The sequence below is a fragment of the Leptodactylus fuscus genome, chromosome 1 (assembly GCF_031893055.1).
Source record: "Leptodactylus fuscus isolate aLepFus1 chromosome 1, aLepFus1.hap2, whole genome shotgun sequence".
In the NCBI taxonomy this organism is placed as follows: Eukaryota; Metazoa; Chordata; class Amphibia; order Anura; family Leptodactylidae; genus Leptodactylus; species Leptodactylus fuscus.
Window position 1 is genome coordinate 183817193 of NC_134265.1, and position 25813 is coordinate 183843005.

The 25813-nt window shown below is 43.9% G+C and overlaps 1 protein-coding gene across 1 annotated transcript in view; it reads left to right on the forward strand.

Annotated features, from left to right (window-relative positions):
* The first annotated feature begins 23957 nt into the window (after window positions 1-23957).
* The window catches only part of UGCG (UDP-glucose ceramide glucosyltransferase), a 32596-nt gene continuing 30740 nt past the window's right edge, over window positions 23958-25813 (forward strand). The window contains exon 1 of the mRNA XM_075280375.1: window positions 23958-24477. Within this exon, the coding sequence (XP_075136476.1) occupies window positions 24380-24477 (98 nt within the window). The 5' untranslated portion in view covers window positions 23958-24379. The remainder of the gene's footprint in view (window positions 24478-25813) is intronic.

The window sequence follows — 25813 nt, forward strand, 5'->3', positions numbered from 1 at the left end:
GTATACTATTTTTATAATAATATCATGGTAGTTTGCCTTTCTGTTAGGCATTGTATTTGTATTGAGTGGCGTAATTCTATAAAAATTTAAATTTTCACTTTGTAAATTAATTTTTGGAAAACACTCTTGGTCTCAAAATGATTATGACCCCCTGAGAAATTCCTTGAGGGGCGTAGTTTCTAAAATGGGGGTATCTTTAGGAAGTTTCCACTGATGTTTGGTACTTTAGGGGCTCTACAAATGCAACATGGCACCTGAAAACTATTCCAGCAAAATCTGCCGTTGGAAAACCAAATAGCTCTTTTTCGTTTCTGGGCCCCCCATGTACCCTTACAACATTTTGCAAGTCCATATAGGGTGTTCCAGTGTTCAGGAAATATTGTTTAACAAACTGTGATGAGTCTATTCTTCTAATTTTTCATTTTTACGTCTCAATTTTAATAAAATCTGTAAAACAGCTGTGAAGTCAAAATGATCACTATACCCCCTTGATAAATTGTTTGGGGTTTGCAATTTCAAAACATTTGCTCACTTTTTGGGAGTTTCCATTGTTTTGCTACTTTAGGAGCCCTGCAAATGTTAAATGGCACCTGAAAACTATTCCAGCAAATTCTACTTTTCAAACCCCCAGTGTCGCTCTTTCCTTTCCATGTGCTGCCGTGTGCCCAAACTTCAGTTTACACCCACATGAGGTATATCTGAGCTCTGGAGAAATTGCATAACAAACTATCAGATGCATTCTCCTTGTGAATATGTTAACTTTTGGAATAAATTAATGTATTATTGAAAAAAATAAAATATGTTGTTTTAAATTATTTGAGGGGTGCAGTTTTGAAAATGGGGTGGTTTATGGGGGTTTCTATTATATAGGTCTGTATAATACCTTTCAGAACTGAAGGAGTCCCTAAAAAAATTAATTTGGGAAATTTTCTTGTAAATTTGGAATATCGCTGTTACACTTGTAAGCTTTCCAATGTCTAAAATAAAGGACGATTAAAAGATGATGTCAATATAAATCAAAGATATAGTAGATAGATAATATTTATAAATGTATTTGTGTGATATGACTATCTGTCTTTAAAGCAGAGCATTTCACATTTTGAAAACAGTCCGTGGAGTCTCATCTTCCTCTTAGTTGGTGACCACTATATGGGGAGGTGGGGTGGGTGGTTTGGGGTATAACAGTCCGTGGAGTCTCATCTTCCTCTTAGTTGGTGATCGCTATATGGGGAGGTGGGGTGGGGTGGGTGGTTTGGGGTATAACAGTCCATGGAGTCTCATCTTCCTCTTGTTTGGTAACAGCTGGACACGTATTGGGCAGCGATCTCCACAGTGGCCTCTTCTTCTCCCGGCAGGATGTAGAGTTTCCTCTTCTCGTCTGCAGATATGAAGTCTGGGATGTGGGCAGAGAGTCTTTGGAAGTAGACGGCCCTCACAGCTGAGTATTTGGTGCAGTGTAGCAGGATGTGGGTCTCGTCTTCTAGGGCCCCCTGGTCACAGTGCTGGCACAGTCTGTTCTCCCATGGCTTGTACGTCTGCCTGTGTCGCCCCGTCTCCATCTCCAGGTTGTGGGCGCTCAGTCTATATCGGCTCAAAGTCTGTCTGTGTTTGGGGTGGCGTATTCTCTCCAGGTAGGTGGCCATGGTGTAGTGTCTTTGCAATGACTGGTACACGGTGAGTTTCTTGGAGTTATTTATTGCGCTTCTCCATTCCTCGATGTACCGCTCTTTGTCTCTCTCAATTACTCCTTTTATTTGAGCCTTGTTCAGGGCATGTTGGGGGTTTTGGCTTGGCAGATGGCTGATGCTTGGTTGGGGCGTATCAGTTTTTCTCGAAGCTCTGTAGCTCAGCCAGGCTTGGTGTACAATGTGTCATGAAAAACAATCTCAGTTGTGGGGCTTTGCCTTAGGGAGCCTTCACACGGAGTTACGCTCCGCTCATTTTGAACGTAAAACTCGTTCAGAATGAGCGCGTAAAAACCAGATCCTATTGATTTCTATGGGTGTCGGCATATGTGCGCTACCCATTGAAATCAATGGGAGGCTTTTTCCCCTACTGCTTTCAATGTGAAACGCGCATATCACATTGAAAGCAATAGGGAAAAAAGCCTCCTATTGATTTCAATGGGGAGCACATATGCCGGCTCCCATTCAAGTCAATGGGAGCTGCTCTTTACGCGCTCATTCTGAACGTGTTTTTACGATCAGAATGAGTGCACTGTAACTCCTTGTGAAGGCTCCCTTAGCCTAAAATCACTATATGGTTATCCCTGAGTGTAAGGCTAAGGCCCCATGGGCCGGAAACACCGCGCTAAAGCGCTGCGGGAACAACCGTGGCGTGAACGCATTGTGGTTCTTCCCACAGCGTTTTTAGAACAGAAAGTTCACAGAGTTTTCCTCCGTGGACTTTCTGTTATAATTATATCTATAGGAAAACCGTCGGTGTTTCCGTAGATATAATTGACATTCTGCAATTTTCAAAACCGCAATGGTTTTGTAGATCGCAGCATGTCCGGGCTGCGAATTTTTCCGCAAAGCGGTCATGGGATTTGCATGAATCCCATCCACTTTGCCAGTACTGTAAAGCACCGTGATTTTTCCCACGGCGTTTCTGCCGCGGGCAAATCACGGCATTTCCGGCTCGTGGGACCCCGGCCTAAAGGAAACAAAAATCATTAACCACTGTTGCCAATCACTGGTAGTGGTAGACAGGTATTGACATCATGTACCCTTCGCTGAGGTCACTGATTGGCCTCAGCAATCCTGTGTGGTGGAACTTCTGCCAGAAGACAACAATAGACTGTGAGGGACATGTCTTTTTTATTCTTACACAATCCCTTTAACTACAGCTGTTATGTCTATGATACTACAAATGACTCTGAAGCAGGCCGCAGCAAAAATGCGCTGCGGGAAAAACTACGGCGGAGACGCATTGTGATTTTTGCCACACTGCTTTTCACAGAATGTCCACAGAGGTTCCCTCTGTGGACTTTCTGCTTCCATTATACCTATAGGGAAAACCACCAGCATTTCCATAGGTATAAATGACATGCTACAATTTCCAAAACTGTAATGGTTTTGGAATACGCAGCATTTCCACTATGCATATTTTTCTGGAATGCGTGGATGGAATTCGTGGGATATGTGTCATGGGGCCCCAGTACTATAGAAATATTTATTGATTCTACTTTTTATGCTATGTGTTAGGGAAGTGCCAGACAGCAGTCCCCCAGTGCTGTAGATGAACCCTGGAAGAAGGGGCACAAGAGACAGTGAGCCCTGGTCTGAAACCCTCCACTGTCCCTTCCTGCTTGCTGGCCCTATCCTATGTAATAGGCAACAACTGGACGACAGTCCCTTCCTAAATACATGACACACAAAACGCAGACAAGACACACAACAAGGGAGGTCAGCTAGCCAGGGGTCAGTAACAGTCAAGCAATGCAGTGCCAAAATCGATATCCAAATAGTCAATCGGGAAAGCCAGAGGTCAAGAATCAGAATACAAGAATTAACAGCAAGAGAAAAGCCAGCATGCACAAGGCAATAGCAAGCACCAATGTGAATGTGAGCCAAGACTAAATAGGGAGGATGAACCCACCCTGGATCAGATAGGAAGGCAGGCTGTCAATCACAGAGCAAGACTAAATTTAACTATTAGAGGAGCAGAGGGAAATGAAGGTGAAGGAGATGGGTGTGGTGGGAAATCAGTTACCAAGGTGAAGGAATAGAACTGTGTTCAGACAATGCAACACGACCCAAAAGAAGAAATCACAGCCGAACACATCTCCTGCACCGCAGCATGCGACCGGATGATGACGCCAAAGCCCAGATGAGCAAAGATGTTACACTATGGCTTGCAAAGCTAAAACACAGAAACATATGAACACAGACTTTATACAAAATATGACATTTTGACTAAGGCCCTACATTGGGGAAAGCAGCTAAAACACATCACATTTTTTTCCACAGTGTTCTTCATTGCAATTTTTCTGCATTTTTCTCTGCGGTCTTCTTTTATTAAATTTATAGGGAAAGCGTAAGCTTTCCACGGGTAAAATTGATATGCTACATTTTTCAAAAACACATGTGTTTTTAAAAACGCAGCTTTTCTGCAGCATTTTTTTTTTAACCCTCAGTATGTGGATTGGATTAGCCAGAATCTCATTCATATGGCTTGTACTATAAAACACAGCAGCGTTTCAGCAGCAGGAAAAATACTGCCCTTAGCCCTTGGGATGTGTACTGTAGTGAAGGAGTTTATGAAAGTATTTTTATATAAGACATGTAGCACAACAGTGGTGAGAATGGTTTATAAAGATAAATCCTGCTACTTCTTAGACATCTAAGCTTGTCTTAGCAATGTATATAAAATGCAGTAGGTAAGCCTGTTTCTTGACTTGTGCTTACTGATGCCAGGGGTTTATACTTATGGCTTGCTGATGATGGACACATCTGATGTAAATCTTGTACCCGCCCTGGGTATCACATGAGCAGCTTCACTACATTTCTCCTGCTTAAGGCTGAGTATTTCGGATCACATAACAATTACTCATCCACAACCGGATATTAGAAGTCCTCGTGATGACCTCTTCTACCTTGTAGAGGAAAGGAGAATTGTGAGAGAGAGAAAATTCCCTAAGCTATGTGTCGTCACTAGTCTGCTGACTAACTCTGCTGAGACTACTCAAACACATTTCCTTCTCATAATTGTGCTTTCAGCACTGGAGGGTTCACAGATATCTTATCAATGAGGATCTATTGTCAGTGCTTTATAGTGACAACTGATGATTTCTCCTATGGTTGACACAATGTCACCGTTATGTTATGTATACGCTATACCTGACCAGTGTCAGGTCATCGGATTTCCTTTCATTCTGAAAAAATCCCTCTTTTCTCATTGTCTTTTCTAGGTGTGTAAGTGTTAAAGGGGTTGTCCCGTCACAAGGATCCTATCTATACTGTTTGCTAATGTGAATGTAAGACTTTTCCTAAATACACTGCTTCAGCAAAACTGCTTTGTTTGTCCACTATCTTACTTTATTAATTTTTTTTTTACACATCCCTTGACTTATCTGGTCATAAGTCAAGTGATGTATCTGCTGCTCTGAGAGGGGAGGGAGGAGGGGCTAAGTGCATGGGAGCGAGCCTGGAAGGGGGGGGGGTTGTTTACCCTTTTGGGGGAAGGGGCCACCAATACAGACAGGCAGGAGCATAGCGATGTTGCAGGCATCTGTGCCGGCATCTAACCGTCCCCGGCATCCGACTCACTATTACAGCGGATGCCGGGGACGGTTAGATGCCGGCACAGATGCCTGCAACATCGCTATGCTCCTGCCCTGCATGAAGCCAACAGCTGCAGGAGCGATGCTACTATTTGGGGGGGGGAGGAGCAGAATAACAGCATCGCTCCTGCCGCTGCTGGCTTCATGCAGGGCAGGAGCATAGCGATGTTGCAGGCATCTGTGCCGGCGCCTAACCGTCCCCGGCATCCGCCTCTCTATTACAGCGGATGCTGGGTCTGTATTCACATATGCAAAGCCAGCGTCGAGTTGCCGCTGGCCCTGCGTGCACGCTCATAGATGGTGAGACCAGTCTAGCCTTCACAATGCGAATACAGACCCGGCATCCGCTGTAATAGAGAGAGGTGGATGCCGGGTCTGTATTCGCATTCTGAAGGCTATGACTGGTCTATGAACATGCACGCAGGGCCAGCGGCATCTCGCCGTTGGCTTTGCATATGTAACCCCGCCCACCAATGACGCAACAAAGCAGGAAGACAGAAGATTTTACAGCAACGAAGACTGGTGAGTATGCGACGTGGGAATACCCCTTTAATATGAGCCAGGTGTCCTGTAACTATGAGGTTCATTCCTGTATTCAGGGAGCTGTGGTGCAGGGAATGCTTATCTCGCACTAACACACTAGTGAGGCAGGGAACACAGGAACACCCTATAATAAGTGCACAAGGGTATCTGTGTGTACACATGTGCTACAACAGAAATACTGGGGGACTTTATGTGTTGCCATATAATGCCATTATAAATCTCCAAGTTATAATATAGGTGCATTGTAAGTAACCTAAAATCCGGCATGCATAGGTGGCTCAGCAGTTATTACTGCAGCCTGCAGCACTGGAATCTTGGGATCAACTCCAACCAAGAACAACATCTGCAAGGAGTTTGTATATTCTCCTCGTGTTTGCGTGGGTTTCCTCCTATATTGTAAACACATATTGATAGGGGAAAAAAGAAAAATCTGGCACGCAATTCAACATGCAAATGTTTTCTCTCGCAATATCCGCCCACAATAGCGCCCAGTTTCCATTCCCAAACTCGCTTGAGAAGTGTAGACAGAAAAGTCCTGCAAGCAGTGTTTTTCTCTATGCATTTTTCAGGCAGTAACCGGAGGAGCCCATTATAGTCTATGGGGTCCACGGGTAACCGCTTCTTAACCACTTCAGTACTGGCCCAGTTTCTGGTTCAGGACCAGACACGGCTTCAGGAATTTTGTATGCGTGGTTTTGAGGGCTACAACATGTATCATTCATATCATGTTATTCAACGAATTTCTGCATCTTTTTTCAGGTGAAACATAGGGCTTGTTTGTATCTTTGTATGTGTTTTAATTTTTTTTATATCTGGGAAAATATAAATAAAAGAGGAGGGAAAACAAAAATTGGCCTTCCTAAAGTTTAGTTTGTTTGTATTCCCTTTACTAAACATTTTATTAAAGGATCATTGAAAATGTATTGTGTTGTGGTCACTATTACCCAGGTGGCCCCCGAACATCCACTTTTGATATTCTGACTAAAATTAGCTCTGGACATGTCCCCTTTCATGTTGGTCCTGCTATAGTTGAGAAAAGGAAACATTTTTAATTATCGCCTGAACCTTAGGTCGACTTTCAGGTTTCTGTTTTGCAATTTATATTGGGGTAGTTGAAGTCCCTTATGATAATAACCTCAACATTTTTAGCTGACACCTCTATTTGTTCCATAAGTACCCATTCCCATTACTCTATTATACATGGAGACTTATACCAGGCCCCTATTACTATTTTATTTTTATTTCTCACTCCCCTTATTTCCACCCAAAGGGACATGATCATTTTCTTCATAAATGTCATCTCGTAATAAAGGCATTACATAGGAATTTATATATAAGAAAACCGCACCCCCTCTATTATTTATCTGGTGTTTTCTGTATAGACTGTACCCCTGTATATTTACAGCACAGTCATAGCAGTCGTCCAACCATGTCATGTTTATCTCCACTGCATAATCCTCTTCCAACAGTATTGCTTCTGTTTCCTCAATCTTATTCTTGAGGCTCCTGGGATTAGTATACATGCACTTTAGTTGTTTTAGTTTATCCCTATTCTGCATATTCTTACTATTTGTTCTAACCTCTTCCTCTGCTCCACCCCCAATTTTTTTGCTTATCCTCCAGTCACTATTAGAGATGAGCGAACACTATTCGAAACTGCCATTTCGAATAGCACGCACCCATAGGAATGAATGGACGCAGCCGGCAGGCAGGGCTTTAAGCGGCCGGACGCCAGCAAAGTCGGCGTGCCGGCCACTTCCATTCATTTCTATGGGAGCGTGCTAATAGAAACGGCAGTTTCAAATAGTGTTCGCTCATCTCTAGTCACTATCCACACTATTCTCTCCTTCTATACCATTTAGGCCTCCCTATCCCTAGTTTAAACACTCCTCAAACCTTCTTCATACACCCTCCTTCATACACCAATTGTCGAGCCACTTGTTTATCTCTCTAATCCTCCGCCAATTCTCTCTTCTCTGACAGTCAATCAGGTATATCCTTCTTCAAAGCAGCGCCTATTGCGCTGTACAGTGTGAGCGGGGAGGAACGTCAGGAATGCCTTTCTGACTGTAAAGAGCTACGATACCGGGACCGAAAGCTCTTTACCCAGGGCACAGATCAGGAAAGCCGTCAGTGCGCTGAATTCAGCGCACTGACGGCTTTCCAGCAGTATATAGAACTGCCTGTGCTCGAACCCATGAAAGGGCCTCTTTAAAGCAGTTGTCCAGCTTCAGACCAATATTTAGAGTCAAATGTACAATTTTCCAATATACTTTCTGTATCAATTCCTTGCAGATTTCTAGATCTCTGCTTCCTGTCTTTCATTCTGCTTTCTCCCACTGGATAAAAATCATTCCTTGGTCATGTGATACATGTGATCTCTTTAGAGATGAGCGAACACTGTTCGGAACACTTAATAGAAACACTTCATGATTAGAGATGAGCGAGTACAGTTCAGATCAGCTGTTCCGAGCAGCACGCTCCCATAGAAATGAATGGACGCAGCCGGCACGCAGGGGGTTAAGTGACTGGCCGCCGGCAAAGTGTATGTGCCAGCTGCTTCCATTGATTTCTATGGGAGCGTGCTGTTCAGAACGGCTGATCCGAACAGTGTTCACTCATCTCTAGTCCTCTTTAATCAGTTCAGTACCAGGCTATTTGCTCTGTTTTCCCTTAGGTTAGTCAAATATTTTTTGCGTCTTTTTTCAATGATAAATAGAGCTTTAATTTTATGTTTTTATTTTTCCATGTTTTTCTTTATTTTAAAATCTGAGAAAATGTAAACAAAAAAGGAGAGGAAATGTCTTGTTCTTAAGATTTTTTCTCTATTTTAATATCATGAATAGAGATGAGCGAGTACTGTTCGGATCAGCCGATCCGAACAGCACGCTCCATAGAAATGAATGGATGCACCTGGTACTTCCGCTTGGACGTAGTCGGCGCGATTAACCCCCCGCGTGCCGGCTACGTCCATTCATTTCTATGCGAGTGTGCTGTTCGGATCGGCTGATCCGAACAGTACTCGCTCATCTCTAATCATGAAGTGTTTCTATTAAAAAAAAAAAAAAAAAAATTAAATAGTTTTCTCTCTCCATTACAGTCATTTTTATTTTGGTGACACTTATTATTGTGTTGCTAGGGGCAGGAATAGCCTTTTTAAAGGCTATTCACGCATATGTGGGGCTCTAGCAGCATGATTTTGCTGATAGAGCCCCTTTAAGGAGTGCGTTAACAACCTGAAAAACAGCGAACTGGACACATCACTACTCCTGAAACATGCAATGTTAGGCCTGGTTCACATCTGCATTGGTAATCCATTCGTAAACCTTTTGCAATGTAAAATGGGAATTCATCAGGACCTAGAGTCTTACTATTAGGGATTGAGTTCAACATGTCGAGAAGGACGAGAGGTGTAAAGAGTGAAAATTCTCAATGAGCTTAGAACTCTCAGGGCCTGAGCTTGGTGAATCTAGGTTATACATGGAGTAATAATAACCATCATGGACTTTAGAAATCAAGATAATGAACAGTTAATACAGGTGTCACAAGTTTCTAAAGACATGGAGGAACCAACAGGGGTAGGCATTCAATATGATATTTTGGTGGATCAACGTAATTTGTTGGAATTGTCACAATAACAGATGAAAATTTGGTGGAACAAAGCGTTGCTTCAATAATACAGAAACATAGAGGCCCTAGATTCATAGAGCCCTGCATATTCAGGTTTTTCCATCATTTACAATTGGTGATGAATCTGTGTAAGCGATGGGAGGAGTCATGCAGTACCTGTTCTTGTATCTTTCTGGAATTATTGGAGGAATGATAAACAAAGATTGGAAGAATTAAAAGATCAAAGTGTTCCAAAATAGTACCATTTAAAATTGTCTCCTGAAGTAAAGTATATATTTGAGCAAGCATTGAGAGAGAAGTACCGTATTTTTCGGTACTACGAAAAATTACGTACTGGACTATAAGACGCACCTAGGTTTTAGAGGAGGAAAATAGGGAAAAAAAATTTTGAAGCAAAAACTGGTAAAATATTTAATATATGGGAGTTGTAGTTTTGCAACAGCTGCAAGGCCACATTGACAGGTGACCCTGCAGCTGTACGGGGACGCATAGAGCGTTTTTTTTTGCGGGGCCAGCTGTACTTTTTAGTTATACCATTTTGGGGGATATCTATTGCTTAGATCACCTTGTATTGAAAAAAAAAAAAAGAGGAGGTGATTTAGAACTTTTATTTATTTCATATTTTTAAAGCTTTTTTTTTTTTTTTAACTATTTTATTCCCCCCCGGGGGCTTGAACCTGCGGTCACTTGATCGCAAGTCCCATAGACGGCAATACAACTGTATTGCCGTCTATGGGACATTCTGTGTATTAGTATTACGGCTGGTCATAGACCCAGCCGCAATACTAATATATAGCAGTGACAGGCCCAGGAGCTTCATTAGGCTCCCGGCTGTCACCCGAACAGGTCGGCTCCTGCGATATCGCCGCGCAGGAGCCGGCCTGCAACTCTACAGGTACGGGGCCGGTGGGGATCGGCCCCGGGGGAGAAGGGGCCGCTGATACTGACCCGGCATCCGCTGTACTAGAGAGGCGGATGCCGGGGAGGGATAGACGCCGGGGCCTGAGACATCGCTACGATCCTCTCCCCTGCATGAAGCCAGCGGCGGGGGGACGGAGGAGCCCCTGCCGCTGCTGGCTTCATGCGGGGCAGAGGAGCGCAGCGATGTCGCAGGCCCCGGCACCTGTAATGGCGTCTATCACTTACCGGCTTCCGCCTCTCTATTACAGCGGGTGCCAGGCGCCACCTTCAGACTATAAGACGCACCCTTCTTTTCCCCAAAAATTTGGGGGAAAAAAGTGCGTCTTATAGTCCGAAAAATACGGTATTCCAAACGACAATCTGAGATGCAATGACAAAGAATTTAAGGTAATAAATTTATCAGACAAAGAAATTACAATACCACATTTGTCCATATTATCACTGGGAATAACGTTTAGTCCAGTGGTAAATTTTTACTTCTTTGATACAGTTAGATAGATACATTTTTATTTTCCAGGAAGTTACTTTTAAAAAAATATTTCTCAAAAAATTCTACTTCTTCATTCACAGTAGAGACGGAGCACTAGAACAATTGTTATTGAAAGAGGAGGACTCACATTTCATCTCATTAGGAGGTAGTCCACTTCATTCCTACTCTTGCCACTTAGTCCACCTTTAGAAATATTTGTGAGATTGGTATGGCAGGAGTTGGAAACAATACTTACAGGGAGGGTGTATGATAATCTGTCACATGAAGAAAGATCTGCTTTGCAGCAATTGATTTGCTACAAATTCCCATGTGCAATTTTCAAACTGCATTGTTTAACATTTTACACTCTGCATTGGAATAAGGGATCATCCCAAAGAATGTTTGGGATTATGAACAAGGACACTAGTAACACCAACTGTATACCTGCTACCCAAGATCAATAAGGATATTTCAAATCTGCTGGGTTGACCAATTGTATCTGGTCAGGGTAGCTTGAGTGATCCACTGGGCAAATTTCTAGATTATTGAAAACCTTGTGTTTTTGAGTTGAGGTCTTAAATAAAGGATTCAGGATGTATATGGAGGACACTGGATGGTGTTATATTGGAACCAGACATGTTTTTGATTATAGTAATAAAAAGATGGCAGATGGCACTGCTGTCCCTTCTTAATACATTGTGAAACTCTTTTTGAAGAATAAACGGTGAAATAAACAACTGTGGATATTTTTATTTCCGTGGGTGGTGCTCAACATCCCAATATAGCCAAGGAGAAATCTTCAAAAAATAAGAAAATAAGGGGGGCACTCACCACTTCGATGAATTTTTTCTTAAAACATCATCCTTTATTGAGGTAATTTCATAAAAACATTCTTCAGGAAGGGAGAATATGCATGAACAGGCGTATAGAGGCAACAGCCGTTTCGCGCTACCAGGAGCGCTTTCTCAAGCCTTAGATGCAACTTAAGGCTTGAGAAAGCGCTCCTGGTAGCGCAAAACGGCTGTTGCCTCTATACGCCTGTTCATGCATATTCTCCCTTCCTGAAGAATGTTTTTATGAAATTACCTCAATAAAGGATGATGTTTTAAGAAAAAATTCATCGAAGTGGTGAGTGCCCCCCTTATTTTCTTATTTTTTGAAGATTTCATGTTTTTGATTATGTGATCATTATATGCCTGTGTACAAGAGAAACAGAGTTTGTATCCAGTTAAAGGGAGCCTGCACACAGAGTTACGCTCCGCTCATTCTGCACATAAAACTCGTTCAGAATGAGCACGTAAAAACCAGATCCCATTGATTTCTATGGGTGCCGGCATATGTGCGCTACCCATTGAAATCAATGGGAGGGTTTTTTCCCTATTGCTTTCAATGTGATATGCACGTATGCCGGCACCTATAGAAATCAATGGAATCTGGTTTTTACGCGCTCATTCTGAACGAGTTTTACGTTCAGAATGAGCGGAGCGTAACTCCGTGTGCAGGCTCCCAAATATTTCCTTAGTATATGAACATAGTGGTCCCCCTAGTGGAATTATTATTGATCCTAATGGAATTTGTCTTATATTATATTTTTATTTAAGGATCAATATTTTTTCAAAACGAGTAGTGTGGCCATGGACACATTGTGCACACATCATATATCAATTTATTTTTTGGGAGTGTGAAATGTTATTCAAGAAAGACGACACACACACACAAGTGGCGTTGTCTCATAGATGAGATTGATCAATGACATCTTATCTAGTTGGCAAGGTACATGTACATCTTTGGACAAATTTTACAAGCATTTACAAGAATTTGAATAGCTTGAATATTGAACTCACTTGCATTGTTTGGCTATTCCACACATATCTTTTGTATGTAAATTGCCTCAGTAGTTTTTGAATGAGCCAGTTTTTATTCATTTGCTAATTAGCCTTCTCCATGCACTCCGGAAGTGTGTGTGAGCACCCTCTGCTATTCTCTATGTGCTCAGGGTGTTTCTGACAGTCAGGAATGCCCTTCCTCACAGTATCGCCTATAGCGCTGTACTGTGAGAGTGGGGAGGATGCTTATATACATAAGAACAAATTAAATAACATTTTTTAATTGTTATGAAATGGTGTGTATAAAATATTTTATTGATGTATTCTCAATTGTCATGCTATTTATTTATGTATGAAATGGTATTTATATGTTGTCAATTTATTTATTATATTTATGTATGAAATAGTATTATCCTAGGTATTACTGGGAATATATGCATTAGTTTAAGTATTTTTTATATTTTATATGTAATTTGTATGTTTGTACTAATTATTTTTTGTTTTGTAAAAGCTTATTTTATATTATCTTTTTGTACTTTATATTTATGTACTAGCCTCTGCCCGCGACTTCGTCTGCGGGTTGTTGGAGTGGATGATCCGCCTATATTCAGCAAATTACTGCCGTCGATGGTTTGCCTGCTCCAGTGTTTTGGCAGCTCTTAAGCTGTCCTGTCGCTTAACGCGTTCCTCACGCTGTTTCCGTGATTGTTCCGCCATCTCAGCAGCTAGCTGGGAAGCCATATAATGAGTGTGTTGTTGGCGTTGATGGTCTGCATACTCCGGAATTTCAGCAACTCTCAAGCTGGCCTGACGCTGTACTCGTTCCTCGCGCTGTGCCCATGATTGTTGTGGCATCTCAGCAGCTCGCTGTGATGCCATATAATGAGCATGTTGTTGGTGTTGATTGGCATGCTCTGGAGTTTCGGCAACTCTCAAGCTGGTCTGGCACTGAAGTTGTTCTTCGCACCATGCCTGTAATTATTCCGGCATCTCAGCAGCTCGCTGCAACGCCATATAATGCATGTGTTGTTGGCGTCGATGATCCCCGTCAGGTCCGCTTGAGGAGAACTCTGTGACTTCTGGCTCCTTCATAGCTCTTGTTGTTTGCGAAAAATTAGATTTTCTTTTTCCAGGCATGTTTAAAATTGACAAACTGCCAATTTGGATTAAAGGTGTTTTCCCATATCAGTTTGACTTCAGTGCCTGGAAAAGATCAGATAATATGCAGATGTGTGTACACTGAGGGTTAGCATGTGTTTACACAGAGAGATAACAGCCCTGGCTTTCTCAGAAGCTGAGGTAAGAGCAGTGTAATATAGTATGTGACCATAAATTCATAACCGTCTCGAAGCCATGTCATTTACCGGATAAAAAGTAGCCTATATTTTAATCAAGGTTACAATCTATCTATGTGCCGAACTTCATTCAAATCCATTCAGCCGTTTTCACGTGATTGAGGAACAAACACACAAACATCTAAACTTTCACATTTATAATATTAGTAGGATAGGATTGCACCTTAAATATTTTCACCTTTTGTATATGCTGGTTAGTGCACTCCAATGAATTATTCATTATTCCTTATACTGTGAGGTACGATACACATTAATGTATACTAGTTATCATTACATTTGCTCTCTGCTGTGGTTACATAACTAAAATGGCCTCTGTGACATTGTGCGCTGCACTGCGCATGCGGCTCTCACAATAACTGGCTGCCAATCACAAACTGTGCTATATCATGTGGCACCAACCATGGCAGGGGTGTCGTCTGCCTTCAGCATCATGTCTGTGAAGCTTCTTGTAAAGTATGCCGGCGTTTGATTGGCTTATGATTAATTAACCCACCTATTTAGTGGCTTTTAGACATCCTGCACGCTAAAGTGTGTTTCATCCACCATCCTCAGAAAGCGGCAGGCTGGGGATTGCCCTGTACTGTTATCTAAACCACTTGTTCGAGTAGATGGGGGTATATGGACTAACTAGAAGACCCTGATTGGTCGGCTCCTCTGGCCTTCACTTGAAAGTGCTGACCATAAACCTATGTCTTTGTGATTCCACCTGATACATTGATACCTGAATTGCAAATCATATTGCAGCCAAACCTGACCACTGTAAACACAATGAGCTTCCTGTTTGGCATCCATAGAGCAAAAAATTGCGGAACAGTATTCCAGCACTTTTACGCAAGCAACAATTACTAGAATCCAAATAAATTTGAAAACATGTTAGGTATGAGATGCCACCTACATTTTTTCTCCTCCCTCTTCCTACTTTTCTCCTTCTTTACTTTTTACAGCTTAAATTTTTCTAATAAAAGTAAACAACACTATGAGACAATGCTCCACTACAACTGCTGTAGGATGGCTTGCCTGTGTTTAGGATGTCTATGACACTTCCCCGTGATGTTACACTGTTTCCTTCCACCGCTGACCTGGGAGGAGGAGCGCCATCCAACTTCTACTTGACCTCATTATGCCTCAGTGCAAACAAGGTCTTGCTGACTGTTGCCTGATGGTTTCCCCGATTGGAACATTGTTAGGAAGACATATCGTTGAGGAGATCAGGGGTTGATGCTAGGTGGCTGGATGTGAAGTATTGCCAGTCTGTGGCCTACTCCATCCCTCCAAACAGGACTCAGTGATTCAGATTCCTCCTAGATAGAGACCTAGGCAGTGGTCTGAGATACCAAACGTGGTGGGGCCCCAGAGGGACTACTATGGTGCTGGATCTGAGGTTTAACATCAGGGATTAGCCTGAGGTGCTGAGGTTCCCAGCAATTTGCTCCTGTAGACAAGCTTCACTATGGGAGCCCAAAACTGCCCCAGAAGAGCATCCATGTTGGCCATGTTCTGAGAACAAGCGGGTCCTTTTGGTGGCTGAGGAGAGTGGAGGAGTGGCGTAATGTCCCAACTGGTGTTCTCCTCACATCTGACTTCCACCCACATACAGCTGCTAAGCCTTGTCCCCTGACTCCTCTCTATGTACTTACTCTACCCTGCAACCCCTGTTCTACAGCGACGGTAATGGGTACTCGCACCCTGTATCAAGCTCCAGCCCTATATTGATGTGCAATTAGTCTATATATAGGTAACTGAAAAATATATTGAATTTTTAATAGTTTTTTTCTCATCAATATACAGTTGTTTTGTAGCTTCATATGTTGTATGTCCTCTACAATCATAAGTTGGAGTCTACATTAGAAACAAACATGTTTTATAAAATGCTTCTCTAGTTTATATTTTTGCTTTATGTTCATGTATCAATGCTAAAAAAAAAAAGATCAGATATAGTATGAACAATTTCAAAGGTTTGTATGGATCAATGACCCCTTGTACCTAATTAGATCCATTATTAACATAATTCGTAGAAGCAATTTACCTTTTATTGTAGGTGAAAGAACCAAGTACACTGCTTGATAAAATGAAAGTTCCACATTAATGTCCAAAGGCATTGTTAAATAGGCAATAGGAAAGAAAATGTCTTAAGACTGTTTCCAAGACACAAAAGAAGGGTTTATAAAGGCAATTAATTTTTGTGCACTGTACATACTGCACAATATGCATAATTACTAATATACACCCAGCCATTCATTATGCCAATTCTTAGATTTGCAGAGCATTGTGGGGGACTGGAAGATTCTGCATTCTGCTCCTGACAATCTTACCAATCTAGCTCTATTCCTACTGATTGTACATAAAGTAGAATTGGGTCAGTCACATGACCAAAAGTCAGAATGTTGGCCAAATACATTTATAAATATCTACCATATCTCTGCTTTATATCGGCATCATCTTTTAATTGTCCTTTAATTTATTTTGGACATTACAAAGCTTACAACTGTAACAGCGATTTTCTAGATTTTCAGAAACTAATTTTTCAGGGACCATTTCAGTTCTGAAAGGGATTAGAAAGGCCTACATATTGGAAACCCCCATAAATCACCCCATTTTCAAAACTGCACCCTTCAAATATTACAATATTATAAAACAGCATTTGAGACGTTTGTTAACCCTTTAAGCATTTCACAAGAATAAAAATAATATGGAAGTGAAATTTAGAAATTTAATTTTCTTTTTTTCAAATAAAACATTCATTTAACCTCTTACTGTCCGCCCATAGACTATAAATGTCCGGGCGGATCCTCTCTTGTACTGCAAGTCCTTGAAGTTTTCAGCAGCTGCCCCCAGATTATTTAAAGGGGTACTCCCACGTCGCATACTCACCCGTCTTCGTTCGTCTAAAATCTTCTGTCTTCCGGCTTTGTTTCGTCATTGGTGGGCGGGGTCACATATGCAAAGCCAAGCGGCGAGATGCCGCCGGCCCTGCGTGCGCGCTCATACACCAGTCTACCCTTCACAATGCAAATACAGACCCGACACCCTGTGGGTCTGTATTCACATTGTGAAGGTTAGACTGGTGTATGAGCGCGCACGCAGGGCCGGCGGCATCTCGCCGCTTGGCTTTGCATATGTGACCCCGGAGCAGAACGGAACAGCATCGCTTCTGCCGCTGCTGTCTTCATGCAGGGCAGAAGCATAGCGATGTGCCTGTGCCGGAGTCTAACAGGCCGGGGAGTTAGACGCCGGCACAGATGAAGCCAGCAACATCGCTATGCTTCTGCCCTGCATGAAGCCAGCAGCGGCAGAAGCGATGCTGTTATTCCGCTCAATCCCCCCCCACCCCCGGAATAACAGCATCGCTTCTGCCGCTGCTGGCTTCATGCAGGGCAGAAGCATAGAGATGTTGCTGGCTTCACCTGTGCCGGCGTCTAACCCTGTATTGGCGGCCCCTTTCCCAAAGGGTAAACTACCCCCCCCCCCCCTCCAGGCTCGCTCCCGTGCACTTAGCCCCTCCTCCCTCCCCCCTCAGAGCAGGCTGACACATCACTTGACTCAGGAGCAGCTAGGTCAGGGCTGTGGCCACAAAAAAATGAATAAAGTGAGATAGTGGCCAAACAAAGCAATTTTGCTGAAGCATTGTATTTAAGAAAAGTCTTACATTCACATTAATAAGCATTATAGATAGTATCCTTGTGACGGGACAACCCCTTTAAACTTTAAAAGGATTGTCAAGTTTTGCCTGGAAAACCCCTTTAACCCCTTAAGGACCAGGCCATTTTTTGGTTTCGCATTTTCGTTTTTCCCTCCTCACATTTCAAGAGCCATAACTTTTTCATTTTTCAGTTCACAGAGTCACATGATAGCTTATTGTTTGCGGGACAAATTGTACTTTGTAATGGCATCATTCAATATGCTGTGCAATGTACTGGGAAGCTGGAAAAAAATTCAGAATGAGGTGCAATTGGAGAAAAAATGCATTTGCGCCATTTTCTTATGGGTTTAATTTTTACACCGTTCACTGTTTGGTACAAATGACATGTTACCTGTGTTCTACGTGTCAGTACGAACGCGGTGATACCAAATTTATATAGTATTTGAAATGTTTTGATACTTTTAAAAAAATGATAAACTTTGCAAAATAGAAAAAAAATTTTGTGTCATCATGTTCTAACACCTGTAACTTTTTCATATTTCCATGTATGGAGCTGGTTGTGGTGTCTTTTTATGCGGGACAAGATGACGTTTCTATTGATACCATTTGGGGAAAGATCTGATGGTTTGATCACTTTTTATTCACTTTTTTATAGGAGGCAAAGTGTTGAAAAAAACGCTTTTTGGCTGTTTTTATTTTTTTTGCCGCTACGCCGTTCGCAGTACGGGATAAATGTTTTAATATTCTAATAGTTCGGGCATTTTGGAGCGCGGGGATACCTAATATGTTTATGTTTAATGTTCTTTAATTACTTTTATAGCTAATCTAGGGAAAGGGGGGTGATTTGAACTTTTATATTTTTTTTATTTTTTTAATACTTTTAAAAACTTTTTTTTTTCTTCTGTTACATTTATGATCAGACCCCTTAGGTACCTTGAAACCTAGGGGGTCTGATCGCTCATACTATTCACTGCAATACTACAGTACTGCAGTGAATAGCAGAATCCCAGCACTTCTATTAGACGATGCCTCTGGCATCGTCTAATAGATCTAGTGCAGAGACAAGCCTGGAAGCCTTCAATAGGCTTCCGGCTGTCATAGCAACCGATCACCGCCCTCATGTGACGTTCAGGAGGGCGGCGATTGGGGAAACATGGCGGCGCCCATGCCGCCTGCGCTGTTTACACGCTGCGGTCGCGTTTGACCGCAGTGTGTAAAGGGTTAACAGCAGCGATCGGCTCGGGCACCGACCGCTGCTGTTATTGGCAGGTCCTGGCTGTATTATACAGCCGGCATCTGCCGTGTATGGAGCGAGCTCAGCGTGTGAGCTCACTCCATACATCCCCATGCGACCCATGACGTACAGTTACGTCAAGGGTCGCTAAGGGGTTAAAAATGCTCACTGTACACCTGGGGAAATTCCTTCAGGGGTATGGTTTCCAAAATGGGGTAATGTGTCAGGGGATTCCACTTTACTGGCATTTCAGGGCTCTGTAAATATGTCATGGCGTCCAAAAACCAAACCGTTTAAATGTGTGTTCCAAATAGTACTCCTTTTCTACTGTACCCAAATAGCAGTTTCTACCCACATATGACAATAAGTACGTAATCCTAGGTAACAGTGGCATAACAAGTTTCTTGTGGGCCCGGGTGCAAAGTTTTGTCTGCCCCCACACAGTATTATATGCCCAGCAAACTCAGTATTATATCTCCTGAGCCCCAGAGTTTACTAATCGGTGGCCCAGGGAAGGTGAATAAAAATAACAAACACTAATACTCACCGTGCCTAACCTTTCCTGGGCATCCTGGCTCCGGCTGTCTTCAGCAACTTTGGCAATGTTTCTGACGTCTCTGCTGAGGCCTGTGATTGGACCTCAGGGGTCAGGTGGGGGTGCACTGACATCATTATGCTGCCACGCCCCATATGACCACTAGGGCCTAAACACAGGCCTCAGTCACATGACGGAAGAGCACCAAAGAGGATGTTGAGCTCAGGAGAGATGAGTATATCTATTTATTATTTTAAGTCACCTCCCCTGGGCTAGTATCTATTGAAAAGGGGCCAGTGACATACTAGGGCCTCTTTTCATTTACAATATACATAGTGGTCGGGGAACCAGGCTTTCCCCGACCGCTGTCATAGTGTTACCATGCCGCGCCCAGTCACTCTGCCTGAAACCACGATCGTTACGCCCCTGCTAGGTACAATAGTGTCATACATGTGGGCATAAACTTCATTTTGGGCACACAGCAGGGCACAGATGTGAAAGAGTGCTATGTGACTTGTGGAGAGTGGACCAATGTGGAGCATCATACTTTGGAGGGGGGCCTCTAGGGAAGATATAATGTGTGGGCCTCCTTTACTATTTACATCACACCCCATCTGATTTATAGCAGCCATGCACTACTATTACAGACTGTAATTACATTGCATGGTCACTATAAAACAGATTCTGTGCAATGTAAATTGTGAAAAGGTCACAGCGCTTGCAAAAGCACCAAAGTCCTTTCAAACAGTTGTTGATCAGCAGGGGTCCTGGGTTGCAAGAGTATGCAAAAGGGAGGGGTCCCAGTAAAAGTTTGTACCAGGTATCACAAGAGTTTAGTTACAGCACTGAGAAAGTCTCTATTTTTGGAGTGGGGCGGAGAGGGTGTCTTTGAAGCTTGTCCTTAACCAGGCAGTTTAGGAACATAACAGGACAAGCACTGGACATATGGACTTTCATTATATCAAGTGAGGCATTTTAATGTGTGTATATGGAGGAATTAGAGCTTCAAGCTTTCACCTCCAGAGATGAGTAGCCATCATTGTATACACTGTGGCCAAGATTTATTAGTGCGGCGATGACTAGGAACTAGCATATATATGCTGCATCTAGGATTTGCGGGTATGTATTGTCAGAAAAGGGTCTTGCCTTAAAGGGGTTGTCCCATCACAAGGATCCTATCTATACTGCTTGTTAATGTGGATATAAGACTTTTCCTAAATACACTGCTTCAGCAAAACTACTTTGTCCACTATCTTACTTTATTCAATTCATTGTTGACACAGCCCTTGACTTATCTGATCAAAAGTCAAGTGATGTAGCTGCCTGCTGCTAGGGGGGAGGGGCTAAGTGCACTGGAGTGAGCCTGGAGGGGGGGTGGGGCTAGTTTACACTTTGGGGGGAAGGGGCCGCCAATACAGATGTAATAGAGAGGCAGGTGTCGGGGAGGGTTAGATGCCAGCACAGGTGCCAGGGCCTGCAACATCGCTACACTCCTGCCCTGCATGAAGCCAGCTGCTGGCTTCATGCAGAGCAGGAGCGTAGCGATGTCACAGGCACCTGTGCCGGTGTCTAACCCTCCCCGGCATCCGCCTTTCTATTACAGCGGATGCCAGGTCTGTATTGGCATTGTGAAGGCTGGGGAACTGACTTGTCTCACCATCTATGAGTGCGCACGCAGGGTCAGCGGCATAGAAGCGACGTCATCTCGCCGCTGGATTTGCATATGTAACCCCGCCCACCAATGACGTAACAAAGCAGGAAGAAAGAAGATTTTACAGCAGCGAAAACTGGTGAGTATGCAACGTGTGAATACCCATTTAAATGCAGTAAGATTGTGTCCTAAAACTCTGGCTCAACCAGATTAACTCTAGGTTCACACTTAGTATAACAAGAAATATTTCATGAGCTTTTCCCTATAAACTAAACTTTTTAGGAAAAAAAAAGGGGATAAAGTGAGTATCCAAAAATATAGGGTAGCAAATTAAAACTCAAAAGCTTTTATTAATACCCGCTAAAATATTTCAGCGGGTATTAATAAAAGCTTTTGAGTTTTAATTTGCTACCCTATATTTTTGGATACTCACTTTATCCCCTTTTTTTCTAATAGATTCACACTTAGTATTCACTTCTATAGCCCATCCACTAAAAAGCGGCTACCTGCATTCCCCATTGGCTATTAAGTATACATTTTCAGTGAACAGAAAATACAGAATCTGAGGGCGTCTCCTATGCAGACTTCATTGCATATGTGAACCTAGCCTTAGGCCTGGTTCACATCTGCGTTTGGTATTCCGCAGGGAGGGTCCACTTGAGGACCCCCGAACAGAATACCGAACACATTGAAAAGAGGTGAGCTAAGAAACCACACGGACCCCAGAGACTATAATGGGGCCCGTATGAAATTTGCACAGAGAAAAGTGCTGCCCATTATAAGATAAGATAATCCTTTAATAGTCCCACAGTGGGGAAATTTCAGTATGTTACAGCTGCATAGTAATACAGATACATGATAATACACAGTAATATGTTACAGACATAGGCACACATATGCTGAGAAAGATATGCTAGGAGTCCATAGCAGCTTAGGAACAGAGAAGAAAGAAGGAGGACATTCATAGTCATTTAGTTCTCTGTGCGGAGTGATCTTCGCTTGGACTGATGTAGATTATACAGCCTGGTCGCGGTTGGAAGGAAGGACCTGCGATAGCGCTCCTTCTCCCGCATGGAGGTCACCACAGACAGTATCCTTCTGTCACCTACCACCTGTACTGGGTCCAGGGGGCTTCCCAGGACAGAGCTGGCCCTCCTGATCAGCCTGTCAAGTCTATTTCTGTCCCTGGTTGATATACTGCTCCCCCAGCAGGCTACACCAAAAAAGATGGCTGAGGCAACCACAGAGTTGAAAAAGGCCCTAAGAAGTGGCCCCTGGACTCCGAAGGCCCTCAGCCTCCTGAGGAGGTAGAGTCTGCTGTGCAGCGCCTCCAGGTGATCAGCCCAGTTTAGTTTATTATTGAGGATCACGCCCAGATACTTATAGGTCCTGACTATCTCAATACATGTTCCTTGGATCTCCACCGGTGTCGGAGCACCTCTCCGTTTACTAAAGTCCTCCACCATCTCCTCGGTCTTCCCACCATTAATCCTGAGCTGGTTCTGCTGGCACCATTCAACAAAATCCCGGTTTAAGTCTCTGTATTCCCTATCGTCACCATCAGTGATAAGTCCTACTATTGCAGAGTCATCGGAGTACTTCTGTAAGTAACAGCTGGATGAGTTGTGCCTAAAGTCAGCAGTGTACAGTGTGAAGAGAAATGGGGCAAGAACTGTACCTTGTGGTGCCCCCGTACTACAGATCACAGTGTCAGACACACCGTCTTGGGCTCTCACATACTGAGGGCGGTTTGTCAGGTAGTCTAGGATCCAGTTGGACAGGTGATGGTCCACACCACCAAGGTTCAGCTTCTCCCTCAGTAGCCCTGGCTGAATGGTGTTGAAAGCACTGGAGAAATCAAAGAACATTATTCTCACAGTGTTCCCGGGTTTCTCCAGGTGAGAGAGAGCTTTGTGAAGAAGGTGGATGATGGCGTCATCTACCCCAATGCCCGGCCGATAGGCAAAAAAGAGGGGGTCCAGAGCGGAGCTCACTAGAGGGCGTAGGTGTGTCAGGACCAGTCTCTCTAGGACCTTCATCAGGTGGGATGTCAGGTCGGTAGTCATTGTAGCCATGGGGTCCGTGTAGCCATGGGGGTAGTGACTACCTTGGGGTAGGCATTGACTAGCCATGGGGTCCGTGTATTTCTTAGGCCTGGTTCACATCTGCGTTCAGTATCCGCGCGGTGTCTGCACAAATGATGTAGAGAGAAAAGTAGTTCTTGAAGTACTCTTCTCTCCGCATGATTCGTGCAGACACTGCCCGGAAAACAAACGAACTCCATTATAGTCTATGGGGTCTGTGTGCTTTCACTGGTCACCACTTTTTAATGCGTTCGGTATTCTCTTCGGGGGTCCCCAAGTGGACCCCCCTGCGGAATACCAAATGCATATGTGAACCGGGCCTTAATCTTAACAGTGTAAAGCCACAGCAGATTTCACATCCAGCAGCAGCCACTGTGAAAAATCTGCTGTATTTTCAGCCAGTCTAAAACGACACCTAGTAAATCTGGCCCACTGTATATGTGTAGGGAGGCGCACTGCACAGGGAAAGCTAGCAGACGTGACCACCTCTGGGCACCGGCTGACCCCTTCTAGGAAACACAATAGGTTGTACAACACAAAGCGTTCCTTCTCCTCAGCTAGACTTTCCTGTGAGACAACCACACACCGAAAGCAATTATCTGTGCTTTCGCCTCTAGGACGATGACGACACCGTCTCCACACACACTTTCCGGCTCCGCCTCTCTCATGACGTCACTGCACCCCGGCTGACAGTGTTACGAAAGGGTTGTAGATCCACTGAGAGCACCCCGCCCATCTGCAATCTACAACGCAAGAGGCCGGGGGTTCTGCGGAGGGGCGTGGTCACAGAGCGGTCAGGGGGCGTGCGTGCTGGGAGCAGGACACTAGGGAGTGTTTAGTACCATTGTGGCGCTGAGCGAGCGAGCCGGACATGGCGTGGGCGTGGCGACGGAGAAGGCGTGGTTACGTGTTTGGCTGAGAGAGGTGGTAGAGCTGGAGTGCTGCTCTGGCGCCGGTGTCAGTTATCTGTGTGGCTCGTCACAAGGAGTAGAGGAGCTCTGGGAACGGTGGGAGCCCAGTACAGAGCGGCTTCAGAGAGCGACACCCCTAGAAGAGAGGGCCATTGAATGAACCGAGGCACTCCTCTAGTCACAAGCTCTGCCGCGTCCATGACACATTACTGACACTTGCCACTGACTAGCCTGCCCCTCTCACCGTTATACAGAAGAAGAAAGAGGAGGAGAGACTCGGTGTATTTCTCCCGGTTATGGCCGTCCTGGATCTGGCCTTACAAGGTCTCGCCATCTTCGGCGTCATCCTTTTCTTCGTCTTATGGTTCATGCATTTCTTATCCATCATCTACACGTAAGTAGCGTGATCTGGGAGCTCGTGTCCATGTGTGTGTACATATGTGTGCATACAGCCGGCCTCACACGTACATGTATGTACACAGGTACATGTACAATGTGTGAGAGCTAGGTGAAGGGGCCCAGGCCCCCCCACCCTCTATACATGGAGGAGCCCAGACACTGGGGCTTGGCCCGTGTACACAGGTGCTATAGGGATCTGCCAGTACAAGGTGAGCTGCTCTACATGCTGTGGGTTATTTTAGCATGGCAGGAGGAAGAAGCTGTTTCCAGGAAGGGGGAGGGGACACTTCTTGCTGTCATGCTGCTATTGACATTTCAAGTGTCTGCTCCAGCACTTTACATCTTAGACATCTATAGCCCTCTAGTCATTGTCTTCTCTATTAAAGGGACCGTTCTCTGTCCCCAGACCTAGCATTGATGACCCATTTCTGTCATTATACTAGTAGGAATCTGTGCAGCCCCCTCCTCCATGTTATCTGATAGGTGTAGGTATGGAAAGTCTGCCCTATGAGTTCTGGGTACCAGTCTGTTCCCCTGCAGCGACTATAACCCTTTCATTTATGTCACATTTGCAGCAGGCTGTCGAAAAAGCCAGAGCTGTCCGCTGTGTAGTGTTTTCCATCCTCATGGACGGGCATCAGCATTTCCCATGTACTGTGCTTGGGACGTCAGGGGGACATTTGGTGCAGTGTAAATGAAGCTTTGATGTGATGCCTAGTAAACTGCTGACTGCCCCAGTTCTGCTCATTATCGTCTTCCAAGATAATGCACCATTAACTTCTGGGATTTGCACACGGAATCGGTGATTGTAGCGACAATAAGATCATTAAACTTGTGCTGCATCAACAGATCATGTGATGTGGGCTGGTATTGGCATGGCACATGGCAGTACCAGGTCTCTAGTCAGTGTATGACCCAGGTTTCATTGCTGCTTCCTGGAAATGGGTCACTGCCTCAGTGTTCCAGTGTTACATTTGTCTTTATAGATCTGTGTTGGGTAATCTCTATACAGCTTCTATTTCTGCTTTGACAGTGTCGTCTCAAGATGTTGTCTTCCTTGCTTATAATTTCTCCACATTTTGAGTCTTGTTTGCGTGTACAGTTGGTTTAACACATTGCACCCCTTCCCCTCGCCGTGACCTTGTCATACTTGTTCCATTCATCCATTTGATTCAGTTTTGGATGACTGCCAGTTATTGGATCTAGCATACAATGTGGCAAATAAGTTTACATTAAAACTTGCAAAAATACAACCATTGAAAAGTGCCTGGAATATGGTAAAGCGGTACAACTTACAACTATACCAGGCAGTAGAGTCCTCACCTACTATT